Raw genomic sequence first — 18,294 nt, 5'->3', positions numbered from 1 at the left:
TTGGTAGATGGCTATCTACATCTGACCATTGAACCTCTGCTGGTAGAAAGGGTTCATTACAAGAAGAGGTTTGAAGAGCCATTAAAATAGATTCTACAGTCCTCACTGTGTGGTAAGTATAAGCAGTTTTGTGCTGTCGAACCGTAACAAGTTAAATATTTTACCTGTAATCTTATTTGATGTTTGTGTGGATATAAACCTTTGACTATAAATTATACCATATCTAATAAGATCTTATGTTTTATTTCTCTTCTAGTCATTTTAGCTTTCTATTTTATAATTGCTTTAATGGTATGCTAACTCTGTAAAATAATTAGGTTTCAACAAGTCAAATACAATTATTTTGTAAACTTTAGAGATTTGCTGAAGGGAATTGTAAAAATAAAGATGCTTGCTCATTTATATGGCATGAAAAGTTTGAGTAGCTGAATGGTTTTCTTTGAACAAATTAAATTTTTTATTGTTTTTAAGCAGTGAAGAATGACAAAGTGAAGCTTTCAGAATATTTATAAATCCATCTGTATTTAAAATAAAGATAGCATATCTGGTTTTTAAAAAAGCCATTTCATAGCTGTTAAGTGAAATTTAAAGTGTGAAACTTTTTAAAAATATGAGAAAATGATATAGGTAATTTTAATCTTTATATATAGATTTCATTCAAAACATCTTGACTATTTGTATATTGCTATTATATATAGATACAGGTAATATTTTACCAGAATCTACATGGGGGGGGTACAAAAATATTTTGTTAACTCTCTATAAAATGAATATACTGCCCCAAATCACTTATCCTATCTGCTGGAGCCAAACAGAGCTAATATATAGCTTCTCAGCAGTGGATTAGCAAATGAAAAGAAGTGCTCTGAACCCAGTAGAGGAAAATAGGAAGTGTCAAGAAGTACTCCCATCCCCCTTTCTTCTCTTCCAAGCTTGTAGATCTTTGTGTGACGAGGCCCCTTTGGGGTACGCTAGTAACTGTCTCCGAGCTGTGGCCAGGCTTTTAGATCTTTGTGTGACCAGGCCTCTTTGGGGTACTCTAGTAACTGTGTCTGAGCTGTGGCTCCAGGCAGCAGAGCAAACTGGAGGTCTCTGGTGGCAGCAGCCTGGCTCTCTAGCTCCTTCTTCATTCTTCCCTGCCCTTCGCTTGGTCGTCCACCCCCTACTGGTTTCTTTCATAAATAGACTGAGCAAGTGGGCCCCCTACTCTAAAATATTAATCTCATGATCTGTCATTCCACCATTCTGGTTTCACTTCTTTGGATTTTTAAAAAGATTTTATCTGAAAGATCGCCTTTTAAAATGCAAATACCCCTGGGAGAGGTCTGACCTTAGTCCTCAGCTAACATCTTAATTATCAGTTAGTACCTAAGTTTGCCTTAGTACACATTTGCCTGAGAAGAACCCCTGGCTAAAAGTGATAAACCTAGAGGGAAGCTAGCATTTATAATATTAATATTAATAGTAGTAGTAGTAATACTATTATTATTATTATTATTATTGGAAGGTAAGATGTACTAAGGGTCATATTATTAAGTGCCAGGAATTGTTGTAAGTGCTTTACAAATATAAATTTCCCTAATTCCCTCATCAACCCTATTGATGTTATTACTACTGTTATTTTACAGATAAGAAAACTGAGGTATGTGGAACATAAATAATTGTCTATGTCACGTAATAAATGCAGCCGAGTGTTAGACTCAGGCATTTGGATTCCTTAGGTCTGTTTTGCTGTGAGACCTCTTCCCTGCTATATTGCCTCTCAGAGAGATGGTATCTGATCAACATTTCACCCTTTTTACAATTTTGCATCAAATGGAATTATGCTATTTGATTATAGGCCACTTCCTGTTGAAGGTCAGGGGCCTTGCCATCATCTAAATAGATTTTTTAGTAACAACTGTAACGAAATAGGAAAATTCCTTATAACTAAGGGAATGTATTTGCAGGATATAGAGAAGAAGGAAGTAAAGAGACTAGTCTATAATCTAGCACTATCTTTCCTATTTAAAACTTATTTTGGGGAATTTAAAAATATGGATTAATAAAATAATTTGTAGTCCTAGTACCCCGAGATAACACACACACACACACGTATGTGTATATGTATATATCACATGTATGTATATATACATATACACATACGTGTGTGTGTGTATATATTCTTTCTAGGTTTTTTTTCTTTTGAGCCTTATTTTCTGAATGTTCTGCAAGGTGTCAACTCATACCACCTCTTTAAAATTTTAGAATGAAATAATTTCCCTTGAGTATAAATAAACAGCATTTCCCACTTCATCTCTACGAGAAGTTGAATTAATAATTATTGTCTATGACTTGCCAGAAACAAATGTTTAACTAAATTATCTCTGTGTTCTTTGTATGATCCTTTTTAAGTAAAAGTAGATAGAAGAGAACCCTAGATTCTTCACTTAATCTCCATATTGAGTCAGTTCTTTCAACCAGTGTTTGGTCAGCACTAATCTACCTCTACTCCTGTCTTTGCTACAGCTTTAATTTCCTTGTAATATCTGGAGCAGTAGAGTCTCCTTTAATTACTCATCCCTCCTCTAGATCTGCCGTTCAGATCCCTCTGTAACCTACATATCTGATTGTGTCATTCTCCTTTATAGAATTCTTCAGTGGCTTCTTATTGCTGGTATGCCCTGGAAGCAGGATTTGAGGATGACTGGGGCAGGGAATTCTCCAGGTCCCAAGTAGCAGTTTAAAAGGGAAGTTTGGGATGTATGCTTGTTCCAGATGGCCACATCCCTTGACTCTGCTGACTCCACATAATGAGGGCCAGGCAGGGGCCCTCTAATGTGTCAGGTCTGGGCCCTCATTGTCTGGGTCTAAAGGCAGAGTGTGCTGCTGCTGTGTGAACAGTAAACTTTTGGTGGCAGCAAGGATCAAAGCTGGTAGAACATTTAGGAGCCTAATTGCAGTAATCCACTTGATTGTGGCTTGGTCCAGGGTGGTGACAGTAGAGATAATAAGTAATCAGATTCTAGATATATTTTGAAGGTAGAGCCAAACATTCTTCCTAAAGGATTGATGTGGGGAGAGAGAAAGAGAGGAGACAAGTATGATTCCAAGATTATTAACCTCAGTACCTGGAAAGATTTAGGGTAATGGAGCATATTAATCACTGATGTCTTACTTTTGCCATTGCAGCTATTGTTGAATGCTGGTTCTAATAAAATACTATATTTGACCAGATTTTGGGCCTCAGGAAATTTTGAGGGAAGAGAAGTGAAGTGTGTGCAGTTGTGAGGGCTGGGGCTGGCAGTCTTAAATCTTTATTCAGCAAACCCTGTATTTAAGAGTTAAGAAATTGGTGGTGGGCAGGAGTATCTCTGATTGCTAGGAGATTTTACAAAAAAGAGGTGGGAAAACCCAAAAATCAACCTTACCTTTGCAGTTTTCTTAGGGCCTTGGGCAGCATCTGCAAGTAACATTGAAATTCATACTGTCTTGCTGTCCTAAAAAATGGAAAGCATTGATCATGCTACACACAATGTTGTGAGTGCTCTGTATCTAGGTCCTCAGCTGCAACATAAAATTTGTGTTCAATTTATGTTAAATCAATGAAGAAAATGTTTTGTGATTCCCTACTTTTTAACTAGATTTCGTTTCACTCTTTTTAGGTTCAGGTAGCAGATGTGTTTTTTTAACTGATAAAGGAACAAGTTTCTGGGTCAGAATCACATTTGTTTTATTATGTTAAGTTTCTTTGGTGTGTGGGGTTTTTTGTTTTTGTTTTTGGTTTTTCACGGTATGCGGGCCTCTCACTGTTGTGGCCTCTCCCATTGCGGAGCACAGGCTCCGGACGCGCAGGCTCAGTCGCCATGGCTCATGCGCCCAGCCGCTCCGCGGCATGTGGGATCCTCCTGGACCGGGGCACGAACCCGTGTCCCCCGCATCGGCAGGCGGACTCTCAACCACTGCGCCACCAGGGAAGCCCTGTGGGTTTGTTTTTTGAAATAAGCTTCTAATTTCAGATAATGCTTAGCCTGCCAGAATGTAGAAGTTCATTATATTGCCACTCACTTCATATTTTTCCTCTTTTTTCTTAATTTGCTTATACATCCTTGCACATTCCTGAGAGTCTATTCAAATACAAAGACAGAATGGGAGAATGCTTTTCTCTTTCCTTAAGGCAAACTGTCAAGTCTATCAAATCAGAGTCTATCATTACAGAGCCATGAATTAAAGGTCATTATTGATTTACTAGTGGAAAGCCAAATTTTAAATGGTAGTTAATTAGACTATTTAGTATTTTTATTTAGTATCATTTAAATAAATAGAATGTAATATTGATTTGTTCACTATAGCTATGTGTAGATATTTATTGTTTACTGAGCATTTATATATCTCACAAAATATCTGAGCATACTATGTGCCAGATATTTTGTTATCTCAGTCCTTTAACAATTCTGTGAAGGTGGTATGATTTTCCCTGTTTTACAGATGAAGTTTAGAGAAGTTAGAATATTTGATCAAATCAGACATATAAACAGTATGTGGCAGAGGTAGCTTCAAACCTAAGTGCTTCTACTTCAAAACCCATGCTTTTAACTATGATTATATTTTAGTAACTCCACTTAGGGCTCTCAGAATATAGACACTAATGAGATGTATTTGGGTCTTGCCAGTCCCAATTTTTAAGAAAATGAATATTTTTGTAAACTGCCTTCAGACTATTGGATAAAAGGGGATGTGAAAAGGGATTGCTACCCATTCTTTACCAGTAGATGGTGGCATAAAATTAAAAACAAAGTTTTTAAAAGGAACCATCAGAGAAAGTTAGGTGATGTGTGTGTGCTTTCAGAGCAAGGTGGATGAAAGATTAGTGAAGTCTAGAGTAAATGAAAAGTGAGAACTGCCCATGGTATTATGACAGGCAGCCCAAGTACTGGGAGCAGAGAGAGCAATTTTATTAAATTATTCCTGGAAAAAATACCTTGTGAAAAAGAAAAATATTGGCTTTTTGTTTTTCTTTTATTAAAAATTGACATTGTTCTGCTTAGTTTTCAGATGCTTCAAATGTTATGAACAGAGACTTGTTTGGATTATGTGTTTCTCAGCTAGACTAAATAAATGCTAACAATGGATAAGTGCAAACACATTGGGCAGTTGCGGCTTGCTCAAGACCATTCCATCCTCAACCCTCAGAAATGGCATTGTGTGGACTGCAATACAACTGAGTCTATTTGGGCTTGCCTTAGCTGTTCCCATGTGGCCTGTGGAAGATATATTGAAGAACATGCACTCAGGCACTTTCAAGAAAGCAGTCATCCTGTTGCATTGGAGGTGAACGAGATGTATGTTTTTTGTTACCTTTGTGATGATTATGTTCTTAATGATAATGCAATTGGAGACCTGAAGTTACTACGAAGTACATTAAGTGCAATCAAAAGTCAGAATTATCACTGCACCACTCGTAGTGGAAGGGTTTTACGGTCTGTGGGTACAAGTGATGATTCTTATTTCTTACATGATGGCACCCAATCTCTGCTTCAAAATGAAGATCAAATGTATACTGCTCTTTGGCACAGGAGAAGGATACTAATGGGTAAAATCTTTCGAACTTGGTTTGAACAGTCACCCACTGGAAGAAGAAGGCAAGAACAATTTCAGGAAAAAATAGCAAAAAGAGAAGTGAAGAAAAGACGGCAAGAATTAGAGTATCAAGTTAAAGCAGAATTGGAAAGTATGCCTCCAAGAAAGAGTTTACGTTTGCAAGGTCTAGCTGAGTCCACCACAGTAGAAATAGTTCCTGTTCAAGTACCACTGCAAGCCTCAGCATCACCAGCAAAAGATAAAGTGGTATCTACCTCAGAAGATGTAAGACTAAAAGAAGCCAGTGACTCCTCTGTTAAACGAAGACCAATAGTAACTCCTGGTGTAACAGGATTGAGAAATTTGGGAAATACTTGCTATATGAATTCTGTTCTTCAAGTGTTAAGTCATTTACTTATTTTTCGACAATGTTTTTTAAAACTTGATCTGAACCAATGGCTAGCTGTGACAGCTAGTGATAAAACAAGATCATCTTATAAGCATCCTCCAATCACAGATACAGTATATCAAATGAATGAATGCCAAGAAAAAGAAACATGCTCTGTTCGCTCCAGACATCCAAGTTTATCATCAGGACTAAGCGGTGGAGCATCAAAGAGTAGAAAGATGGAACTTATTCAGCCAAGGGAGCCAAGTTCACAATACATTTCTCTCTGTCATGAATTGCATACTTTGTTCCAAGTCATGTGGTCTGGAAAGTGGGCCTTGGTCTCACCATTTGCTATGCTACACTCAGTATGGAGACTAATTCCTGCTTTTCGTGGTTATGCCCAACAAGATGCTCAGGAATTTCTTTGTGAGCTTTTGGATAAAATACAACATGAACTAGAGACAACTGGTACCAGGTTACCAGCTCTTATCCCCACTTCTCAAAGGAAACTTATCAAGCAGGTTCTGAATGTTGTAAATAACATCTTTCATGGACAACTTCTTAGTCAGGTATGGATTTTTAAAAATCTTATTTTCATCTTGGGGAATGCATAAAGTGAAGCCTAAAAAATGCATATTCTCTGTATATCGAGTATGTTAGCACTAGTACTGTTGTCAGGTCAAAATTGGTCACTTTTACAATGTATGAAGAAGTCAGCTCACTCTTATAGTTGCTTCCTTCATGAATCATTGGAAGTAGTTTTACATCCATGGTATATTAAAGCTTTTTGATGGGGAGAGGGAATCAGGAAACAGAGCTTCTTAGGTTAATGATATTGCATTCGTTCTCTGAGGGATTGAGAAGAGTTTAATCCCACAAGGAACAGATTTGAAGATACTTTTTTTGTGATACGCAGGCCTCTCACTGTTGTGGCCTCTCCCGTTGCGGAGCACAGGCTCTGGACGCGCAGGCTCAGCGGCCATGGCTCACGGGCCCAGCCGCTCCGCGGCATGTGGGATCTTCCCAGACCGGGGCACGAACCCGTGTCCCCTGCATCGGCAGGCGGACTCTCAACCACTGCGCCACCAGGGAAGCCCTGAAGATACTTTTGTACTGGGAATGGATTTGGTGTACACTTGAGAAATTTCAGGGACCAAGGAGTAGCCCTGGAGGATTTCCTATAGAACCAAAGGGGGCAAGGTTTGAAAACTTTTAACAAGTAGGTAGCAAAATTTTAAGGTAAATAAATGTGATTTCATCTAGAAAGATCCTAAATGGTTTTCCTTTATTTTAATTACACCCGCAAAAATTTCCCTGTGGAAGTCAGAAAACCAGAATCTTCCATCTAATTAATGATTCTCTAGAATGAGTGGATTTGTTGGTAGACTATTACTAGACATCGGCTCTCTACTTTTCCAGAGCATAGAGCTTTAAAAAAAGTTTATTCAAAATTGAGTTATTTGTAGTGAAGTGGATGGACCTGGAGTCTGTCATACAGAGTGAAGTAAGTCAATATGCATATGGCTGATACGCTTTGTTGTGCAACAGAAACTAACACAGTATTGTGAAGTAATTATACTCCAATAAAGATCTATTAAAAAGTTTATTTGCAAGAGGGATGAGATATGGGGATATATGTATATGTATAGCTGATTCACTTTGTTATAAAGCAGAAACTAACACACCATTGTATAGCAATTATATTCCAATAAAGATGTTAAAAAAACAGTTTATTTTTTAACTGAGGCAATTAGGCCCCTATACACATGCTTCTGTTCCTCAGTTCAACTTTCATGGTAATAATACCACCTTTTGTTTTTATAGCATACTTTTCTGGAATGTAGTTTAAATATTTCAAATGTATTTCTTAGGGAATATCTATGAAGTTTATTTCCCTTCATATTTCAGAAATGTATAGATTCTACATTGTGTCAATTAGCACATAAGAGTTGTGCTTCTTGTGTTGCATGCAATTTTATTTTTCCACCATCTTTCTCTGTCATTTTAAACTTTTTATGCAAAAGTTAAAATACACAATTATAAAGAAAATAATATATACCATATAGAAAATCTATATGGTATAGTAAATCTATGCAGAAGAAAAATCATCCCTTAGTACTATAACTCCACATAACCCACACATAAAACTATTAATATTTTGGTATATTTCCATCTAGGTTTTTTTTTTTCTTCTGAATATTTAAACATATTTTTCCCGCTAATTGTATGGTCATGTTGAATTTACCTGCTTTTTTTCACTTTTTCATTTAATAATGTAAGGATTTTTCATAGTCATCAAAATATTTGATCATTCTTTTCACAACATTTCAGTGTCCATCATATGTATATACCATAATTTATTTAATCATTTCCATATTGTTGACTTGTAAACTGTTTCCAGACATCATTATAATGTCACGATCAATTAATACGGTTTTTCTAATGATTTCCTTAGGACAGAGTCCTAGAAGTAGAATTACTTTGTCAAAGATTAGGACTTTTGATACTTGGCTGCAAATTTCTTTCCAGAAAGTTGCCATTTTATATTTTGAATAGTGCGAGAGTGGTTATGTGCTTGTTTTTTCCTTTATGGATGAATTTTGAAATTAATAAAAATTGTTGTGCTAGCATTTTGCTTTCTTCGTTTCAATGTGTAATAAACACTTAGGAAACTGGTCATCTCAGGAGATTCAGAGGTTGGAATGCCCCGCCCCGCCCCACCCCCACACCAAATTCAAGAAACTGTTCTCAAAAGGTCAGACCATGGTCCTAGTGAGTCCCCAAACTAAACACCAGGAGTATTATTTTCTTTGTGTCATTGTGTTAAATCTAAAATCTACATTAAAATTGGCCTCTTTATTTTTGTTTGTTCCAGGAATATAGCTTTTATGAAAGAGTTTAGTGATATTTCGTATCATGTGTGGATTTTTAGATCTACAGAGTCTGTCTTCAGTTATGGGCAGTGTTTGTTGGCATTAAATCCTGCTGAATGCTTTACTGAAATTATTATTCTTTCCTTTTCCAGTTACTCTGTTTCCTACATAAGTTGTTAGAAAGGCCTCATATTCTATATGGTTCCTATATTTTGATGAGGATTTTAATGTAGTGATGTTTGCTTTAAGTGGGAGTATTTATATTATATGTATAATATTTATATTATATGTATATTTATGTTATATGTACTATCCTTTGAAATTATCAGTTGGTAGGGCTTCAAAATATACACTAAATATACCATATATAAAAATATACTATATTTTAAAATCTGTATATAAAAATATACTAGTAGTATTTTACTTGTATCATGGTTAAGAGGTTATAGGGATTTGGGGAGAGAAAATCAATCAGTGAAAGATATATGTATAGACGCACATACACACACACATATATATACACACAATGGGTATATAACTGAGTCCATGGTTTGGTTTTCTACTAAATTCAGACTTGACTAATGCCGTTGGAGCTTTTCGAATGCCTAGTAGTTAAAGCCCATCAATGCATGATGGGTTTACAGAAGAAAAAAATTATTCCCTGAAAATAATATAAAACAGATTATTCAGAATTCTGATAGTGCATCTTCAGAAGAAGAGCTAATTTACTGGCAGTGGCTTCTAGTGAAAGGAACAAATATTTTGACAGAAGGATTGTAATCTGAGAAACTAATATTTTTATTTGCAGGTTACATGTCTTGCATGTGACAACAAATCAAACACCATAGAACCTTTCTGGGACTTGTCACTGGAATTTCCAGAAAGATACCAATGCAGTGGAAAAGATATTGCTTCCCAGCCATGTCTGGTTACTGAAATGTTGGCCAAATTCACAGAAACCGAAGCTTTAGAAGGAAAAATCTACATATGTGACCAGTGCAATTGTAAGTAGAAGCTGTATATTCTCTTTGCTTATCAAAGGTTAGCAAAGAGAAACACAAATGAAGGAAGCTGGAATAAATTCCTTTAGTAGCAGGTATAGAAATAAACTGTTAGTTTATCAAAAGAAACTTGGCTGGATAGTTCTACTTTTTAATTGGCATTTGTGAACTATGTGTTTGTTTTCCCTTATTGATGACATTAAAAATGTTTTGATCCTATAGTAAATTATAGAAAGAATTCGTAAAATAAGATTTAAATTTAATATGTGAGGGCAGAATAAAGTAGCAAATGGGAATAGTAAAAGGTAACCATGTTATTTAGTACTGAGTGAAATGTTTGCTTTATGAGTCTTTTTGCTACATATCAAAACATTGATATATAGATAATATATGTGTGTGTGTGTGTGTGTGTGTGTCTGTGTACTTATATAATAGGAAATAAGACATATAGTTGGACTGCTGCTATGGACTTTGGCTTCATAAAAACAAAAATTTATTCAAAAACCATCTACTGACTGTCTCTTCTATATTAGTAATTGTTCTAGTTGCTGTGGATAGACGTAAGACACTTTCAAGATGTTCACATACCTAATGGAGGAAACAGACAATTAAGATCTACTATGATAAGCTCTCTGATAGAGGCGAGCATAGGAACCCAGCACTGGGGGATGAAATAGCCATTTCAATTAAAGAAGCATCATCCTCCAGGCAACGGTATACAAAACCACATCGGATCTTCTGTGTCTTTATCCAGTTTCTTTATCTCTGTCGATGTGTACATGGCATTTTAGTGTTTATACTTTATATTTGCAGATATTCTCCTTAAGCTCCATGTCTGAAAAAATGATTCTAGGGCTTTAGATACTAAACTTATAAGGTAAATATAAAAGAAACATGGCTGTTCCAGCATTGAAAAAATGGCACATCAGTTGATCGTATTCTAGAACAACTTATACTAACATTGTTTTCTGTGTGCTGCCTAATATAAAATCTGTTAATTTATAGGAGCCTAAGATTTATAAGGTTAAAAGAAAATAAACCTTTATCAGATTTGTTAGTGAAGTATTTTTTTTCTTGGACATAAATGTGAATGGTCCTAGATGCTTCCATCACTAAATCTGGGAGTAGAAAGATATGAATAAATGCAGAATATGGCTTTATAACATGTTTGTGTGTGTTTCCTCGGTCCACCAAATAAGGGCCTAAAAGAGCTGCCTTAATTTAATACATAATGTCAAATGTTTAAAATTATAATTCAAGGAGTTAACATCGTTTGTGTAGCTACACTTGGACCATATATTTCTGGATGACAATCCAAAGGTAGGTCTTTGACATTCAGCAGCAGCCTGATACCTGGATCTCAGGGGCATAGACCTGGAGGAAAGGCTTCTGGTAGCAAGAGGAGATGGGTTAGAGGACAGCCTCATGGTGGACTGATTCTACTTCCTACATGAGAAGCAGCTGCTGCTACGGCTGGAGTCGCAGTTGTTGTACAAGTTGAAGAATAGCTCCTGGACATCAAGAGCAAATTTTGGTAGCCAATGGCCCAGCCAGGACAAGGTCCATAGGTGGACCTCTAGAGAAGCAGGGGGGTAAACAAAAAGAATCCTCAGTTCCACTTGTTTAAGATTTGGTACTAAAATAGCAAGATACTGAGGGAGACCTCAGATGCTGAGCTAGTAAAGGCTTGCTTTCTTGGGCAGTGCTGGGGTGGATCCCCAGGAAGCAGGGATGGGTGTTCTTGGAAGGAAGGTCCCATGCCCCGGGGATCCTGATTAGCCTCAAGAAATGAACTGACCATGAAACTTTTTAATTAGACTCAGAGTATATTAAAGTATGTTTAGGGAGAGTTTTAACTTCTCCTGTTAGTTGGCATGGCCAAATCCATTTAAAAATATTATAGCACAGTATCATTCTGTTGCCTTATTTTCAGGATTATATTAAATCATGTACAGTATATATGGGAGATTGGTTCCAGGAGTGCCCACTTTTATACCAAAATCTACCGATGCTCAAATTCCATAGTAGGTCATCTGTATCTGCAGATTTCGCATCAGCGGATTCAACCAACTGCGGATGTAAATTTCGATCCATGGTTGAATCTGTGCATGCAAAACCTGCAGAGGGCCGACTGTACATGTATTGAAAAAAATAATAATCTGCATGTAAGTGGACCCGTGTAATCCAAGCCTTTATTGCTCAAGAGTCAATGTGCTTATTTGTTTACATGTCTGTATACCTTGACTAGCTCATAAGTTTTGTGTGTTTACATGATTCTAAGTGTCTTGAGGGCAAGGCCATGCCTTTATCTCTAACACAGTAAAATGCCTGTAATGCAGTAGATGTTTAATTGATAATGCATGTCTGAATTATTTTGAGTTTACTCAGCTTTTCCTTGTATCCTTAAATTTGCATCTCATTCTGTCTTTAATATCACAGCAAAGCGTAGAAGGTTTTCCTCAAAACCAGTTGTACTCACAGAAGCCCAGAAACAGCTTATGATTTGCCACCTACCTCAGGTTCTCAGACTACATCTCAAACGATTCAGGTTAGTAGTAGAATAAATTTTAATACTTGGCTAGATGACTTATCTACTTGTTTTTTTTTTTTTAAGGGAAAAAAATTCTGTCATTGTCTCTAGCCCTAATCATAGACACCATGTTCAGTAACTCTCCTTAACTATCTTCCCTTGCAGAATGTATTGCTGACCCCTCGCATTTCGGTCTGCTAGTATCATTCTCCTTGTAAGTCTCTGCTTATAGTGTTTAATATTCAGCATATTTTAGGTATAAAATTTTTAAGATTTAAAAAAAAAATTTTAAGATTTAAATCTATAACTTGAGAGTATTTGATTTGAGAGTATACAGCATATTTTAGGTATAAAATTTTTAAGATTTAAAAAAAAAATTTTAAGATTTAAATCTATAACTTGAGAGTATTTGATTTGAGAGTATACAGCATATTTTAGGTATAAAATTTTTAAAATTTAAATCTATAACTTGAGAGTATTTGACCCAATTGCTTCATGCTTGGAAAATATTTGAACAATGGTATAGCAGTTCAGTTCCAAGCAGTTAAAAACAAAAACAAAAAGCTTCAGTTTTCAGAAATATATTTAGATAAATTAGTTGGCAAATCTGTTGGTTAATCAAAGCATATGGATTCATACCTTGTAATAACCATGTTAACTTGAGAGTTTATTTTTCTCTTAAGAAATGAGAAGTTACTTTATGTGCTATGATTTGGAAACTATTGAGATCATGTTTCTTGTACATATTAGTTGTTGCCAGTTTCTTTCTTTTTTAAATTAAAGGAATACATGTTAAAAAAAAATTCAAACATTACAGAAGGTAATGTAAAAGCCCAAACTAAAAGTACCTCTTTCTCTCAGTCCCACTTCCCAGAGATAATCACTGTTAATGGAAATAATTGACTAAAGTTACTTATTTAAGCTGTTAAAAGTACAGTCAGCAGATACCATGTGAGTGCTTTTTAATGCCAGATGTTGTTTCATATTCTTTGGGGAATATAAGGTTGGATTCTTTTCTGAACAAGATTATAATCAGGCATGCACAGAAATAATGGTGAAGTAGAAATACCAAGTATCACAAACTATATACAAAATGATTTATCAGCGCCTTGGAGGAGGGAGTTAGGCAAAATCTAAACATTCCCAAAGCCTCTCTAATGGCATAGAGGACTTTGTATAATTTAAATCTCAGTTCATATTTCATCTCTTTAGAGGACTTCCCTGACCATCCTATTTAAAAGTAGCACCACCCAACCTTCAGTGTCACGTTACCTACCCTATTTTTGCTTCATGGCAAAAACCACTATCTGCAATAGTTTATTATTTCTCTCCCCACGAACAGAAACTCAGTAATGACATGGATCTTGTCTTTTTCATTCCTATATTCCAAAGCCTAGAACTGAGTACATAGTAGATGCCCCAAAATATTAAGTGAATGAATGGGGTGTATACAGGAGGAGGACTTTAGCCTGAGAGCAACCTGAACAAAGGTATGAAGGAAGGAAAGGGTATATAACAAAAGTTTAGTGAAAAGTCTGGTGAGACCTGCCATGGTGTGTAAAATCAAGTGGAATGAAAACAGGAAGATTGTTAGGAGGTGAATATTGTTCAGGGCCAGGTAGCATGGAGAGGTGAGAACATGTAAGATTCCATAAAGACAGCATTGAAAGGACTTAAATTTATGGTACTTAAATTGGTACTTAATTGGCTACTACAAATTGTTGAAGAACCTCCTGTTCTTCATAATTGACTCTTTAATCTGCCATTTAAAGCTCACCTTAATTTAAACCTATTTGACCTCCTTCCATCTTCTGCCCAAAACATTTTTGATGCTTCATGCCATATTTCTGATTCAGAGACCATTTTTATGCAGCCATTACCACCACATTTATCTCTTTCCTTTCTCTTCATCTATTCAAAAAGTACTATTGTATTTACCAGTGTACACAATACATAGGGTATGTAAGATAAAAGGGAGAATGGGATTGGGGAGGGGCGCCCAAGAGCTTTTAAGAAGCATAAGAAACAACATTTCTAATACCTTAGAAGTTCCGATGTGTGTGCCTCCTAGTCCTATTCCTGCACCCTCTCAGAAGTAAACCATTATGAATTTTGGATATAGTGTTATCTTTTTCTTTATCATTTTACTGTATTTTTATCAGCAGAAAATAATGGGTACCCACCTATTGATAGAAATGAATATTTTTTTCTTTAATTTTTATTTTATATTGGAGTATAGTTGATTTACAATGTTGTGCTAGTTTTAGGTGTACAGCAAAGTGATTCAGTTATACATATACATATATCTATTGTTTTTCAGATTCTTTTCCCACATAGGTTATTACAGAGTATTGAGTAGAGTTCCCTGTGCTATATAGTAGGTCCTTGTTGATTATCTATTTTATATATAGTGGTGTGTATAGGTTAATCCCAACCTCCTAATTTCTCCCTCCCCCGTATCTTTCCCCTTTGGTAACAATAAATTTGTTTTCAAAGTCTGTGAGTCTGTTTCTCTTTTGTAAATAAGTTCATTTGTATCATTTTAGATTCCACATGTAAGTGATGTCATATGATATTTGTCTTTCTCTGACTTCACTTAGTATGATGATCTCTAGGTCCATCCATGTTGCTGCAAATGGCAGAAATGAATATTTTCTAATTAGATAACTTTTTAGCATAATTAAATAATTTAAGGTTTGAATTTTATGGTAAAATAAAAGGGAGATAAAGTGAGAATGACAGGAACTTAGGTTAAGCAAGTCCCATTATTTTCCATGCTTGGTCTTCCATCTTTACTAAGATTAAAGGTACACTGGATACAGGATTTTTTTATACATTTAATAGGGAAAGATTGGGATATGACTTCTAGTCCAGCAGATGACATAATTTGCAAGTCTCACGTGACTTTAGTTCCATACCACATTTTACATCATACTAATAAGCATTTTCACATTTTTTTCCTTCATAAAACCTGTCTATATGCCCCTCTCCCTTCTCTACCTCCTGCTGTCTTAACCTCATGTTTTAATACTTTTTTAAAAAATTTATTTATTTTTGGCTGCATTGGGTCTTTGTTGCTGCGCACAGGCTTTCTCTAGTTGTGGCGAGAGGGGACTACTCTTCGTTGCAGTGCACGGGCTTCTCATTGTGGTGGCTTCTCTTGTTGCGGAGCACGGGCTCTAGGTGCGCGGGCTTCAGTAGTTGTGGCACGTGGGCTCAGTAGTTGTGGTTTGCGGGCTCTAGAGCGCAGGCTCAGTAGTTGTGGCACATGGGCTTTGTTGCTCTGCAGCATGTGGGATCTGCCCTGATCAGGGCTCAAACCCGTGTCCCCTGCATTGGCAGGCAGATTCTTAACCCCTGTGCCACCAGGGAAGCCCCAATACTTTAATACTATATTTTCATCTGTCTCTCTTTTGTCTCTGCACCATAACACCCCAAGTTGGATTATAATCTCTTGAAAGAACATATATTACATTATTTTTCTCCTGTAGCACCAATTCATATTATGCATAAGATGAAAACATTGCTTTACATGCATAGACTGGGAAGCATGACCAACAGATTGAGAAACTGACAGTATAGGGACATTATTTGAGTTTTGTCACTAACAGGTGTTATACTGATTTACACACAGGGAAGGGTCACAGTTTCTATTTTTTTAGTATGAAGAGCTCTGAAATGTTCTGAGGAATTAGAGGTGCCCTGTTTTGTTTTTTCTCCACCCCTGGCCAAGAAAGGTCCAGGTTATGTCTCCCAGGAACAAATTCTAGGTTCTGGAACATCCTCCTCAAAGTATGAACAAGACAGTAAGAATTAAAAACCCTTTGGTGTGTTGAATTTCTCTCTTCAAAGGGGGAAAATGCCATAGTGCCATATTTTTCTGAAAGTTAATTTTCTTCCTATACTGTCATCTAATTACAGAAGCCAAATAATTTATTTTACAACCTGACTGTACCTGTTTGGTAAATAAGCCTACAATCCTCTATTTATAGCCAACTTTAGCATTGAAAGGATTTTCTGTTTACACTATTTATTATATATGGTTGTACTCTACGCTGAGGCCTTCTATTATGAGTTTGGACCTAGTACGTGGTTATTTTCCCTTGATTTTGTTGATAATTTTACCCTGATTTGTTCGTAGGTGGTCAGGACATAATAACCGAGAGAAGATTGGTGTTCATGTTGGCTTTGAAGAAATCTTAAACATGGAGCCCTATTGCTGCAGGGAATCCCTGAAATCCCTCAGACCAGAATGTTTTATCTATGATTTATCTGCTGTAGTAATGCACCACGGGAAAGGATTTGGCTCAGGACACTACACTGCCTACTGTTATAATTCCGAAGGAGGTAGAGACGAGAAAAAGTGTTTTATCTTGGGTTAGACTTTTGGAAGCCAGAGTTCAGGCTTTCAGGGTTTCTAAACTGACCACTAAGTAATCTTAAGCAAAGCCACTTGACCTGTGTTTTCTTTCAAGAAGAATGCTTCTGCAGTATTGTTCATAAAAAACGGGGTTTTGTGCAGAAAATGGGATATTTTATGCAGGATTGTGGTAGTTTTGACTTATAAAGCTGAAGGGATAAAACAGTAAGGATGGTCTCAGTAATTAAAGGTCAGAGAGTGCTAAAGGCACACTTCCAAAAGTAGATCCTCTGTTTTAACTGGTTTAATTCAGTTACTTTCGTTAAAGAACAAAGCATCTAACGAACTGGCAGATCACAGATATTTGGAACAAACTTTGAGTTCAAGTTCTAACATATAAAACTTTTACTTAATGCCTCCATGAACCTTAGAAAAAAGAGGTATGGACAAAAGGCCCCAAATAACCCATGAAGGCAATTAATTTAACACTACCATGAGTTGTACACTATTTGCTTTACAGTATAATTACCAGCAAAGCATGAACTGGTAAGATTATACCAGGAATTAAAGCTAGTGTCAAGTGAACCAATCGGTCAGATTCTATAACTTCAAATTACTTCTAGGATAAAGGTAGATAATTCCAGAGTAACATACTGCCCAAGCTGTATTTCTAATTAAAAGAAATAAATTGGCTAGACTATTATTTTCCCTTTGAAAAAAGCTTAGCTCTCACTGAAACTGTCTTTAAATCCATGTTTTCATTTATACTAGAAACTTCTAAAGTTCCTTTGTAAACATTAAGATGTATTTCTGTGCTTCACTCTAGGGTTCTGGGTACACTGCAATGATTCCAAGCTAAGCATGTGCACTATGGATGAAGTATGCAAGGCCCAAGCTTATATCTTGTTTTATACCCAGCGAGTTACTGAGAATGGACATTCTAAACTCTTGCCTCCAGAACTCCTGTCTGGTAGCCAACATCCCAGTGAAGAAGCTGATGCCTCTTCTAATGAAATCCTTAGCTGATCCAAAGACAGTGGGGCTTTCTTCTTGTGATTTGTATATATACTTTTTAAAGGGCTGACTTAATTTTGAGCTTCATTGTTTTTATTTTTACTTACTAATCAGTGCACACTATGTTTACATATTTTGTATCTAACTACAACAAATCTCTTTTTTACAGAGGAAGTTAGCGTAAGTATATGTGTATCAATGTCAGCAGGTAACTAAACGTTTTTCAAGTACTTGGGAGTTTTAAACTTTTAGTGTTTACCTCAGACTGGTGTTACCTCTTTTATATTTCGATGTCTTAATTGGCTCAGATCATGAATTTGTGCAATCTTCTACTGAAGAAGTTCAGGTGGCATCATTTTATACATTTCTTATTTATCTTTTATAGCTATTTTCTATACAAATTCTTATCAGACAGAATATTAGACTTTTTTCACTAATAGTCTTACCAAAAAAAAAAAAAAAAAGGCATTTCTTTCAGATTTGTATACTGAAGTCACCTTTGCCCTCTAAAGGGAGTTAAACTACTACAAAGTGAAATATCAAGGTACCACTTAAATACTCACTGA

The 18,294-nt window shown here is 36.1% G+C and overlaps 1 protein-coding gene across 1 annotated transcript; it reads left to right on the top strand.

Moving 5' to 3' along the window:
* The first annotated feature begins 5,097 nt into the window (after window positions 1–5,097).
* Window positions 5,098–17,761, top strand: USP44 (ubiquitin specific peptidase 44). The gene is made up of 5 exons (XM_060025405.1): window positions 5,098–6,519; window positions 9,632–9,827; window positions 12,264–12,372; window positions 16,496–16,701; window positions 17,541–17,761. The coding sequence occupies exons 1-5, from the start codon at window positions 5,098–5,100 to the stop codon at window positions 17,738–17,740; spliced, it is 2,133 nt and encodes a 710-aa protein (XP_059881388.1). The 3' UTR covers window positions 17,741–17,761.
* Window positions 17,762–18,294: the final 533 nt, after the last annotated feature.

This window comes from Delphinus delphis, chromosome 11, assembly GCF_949987515.2.
Source record: "Delphinus delphis chromosome 11, mDelDel1.2, whole genome shotgun sequence".
Classification (NCBI taxonomy): Eukaryota; Metazoa; Chordata; class Mammalia; order Artiodactyla; family Delphinidae; genus Delphinus; species Delphinus delphis.
The sequence above is the reverse complement of the archived record's forward strand: the minus strand, read 5'-3'. Positions and strand labels throughout refer to the sequence as shown.

Coding starts and splice junctions, on each gene's coding strand:
- USP44 (XM_060025405.1), top strand. CDS start 5,098: ATGCTAACAATGGATAAGTGCAAACACATTGGGCAGTTGCGGCTTGCT. Junction 9,828..12,263: donor CATATGTGACCAGTGCAATT/GTAAGTAGAAGC, acceptor TTAATATCACAG/CAAAGCGTAGAAGGTTTTCC. Junction 12,373..16,495: donor CTACATCTCAAACGATTCAG/GTTAGTAGTAGA, acceptor ATTTGTTCGTAG/GTGGTCAGGACATAATAACC.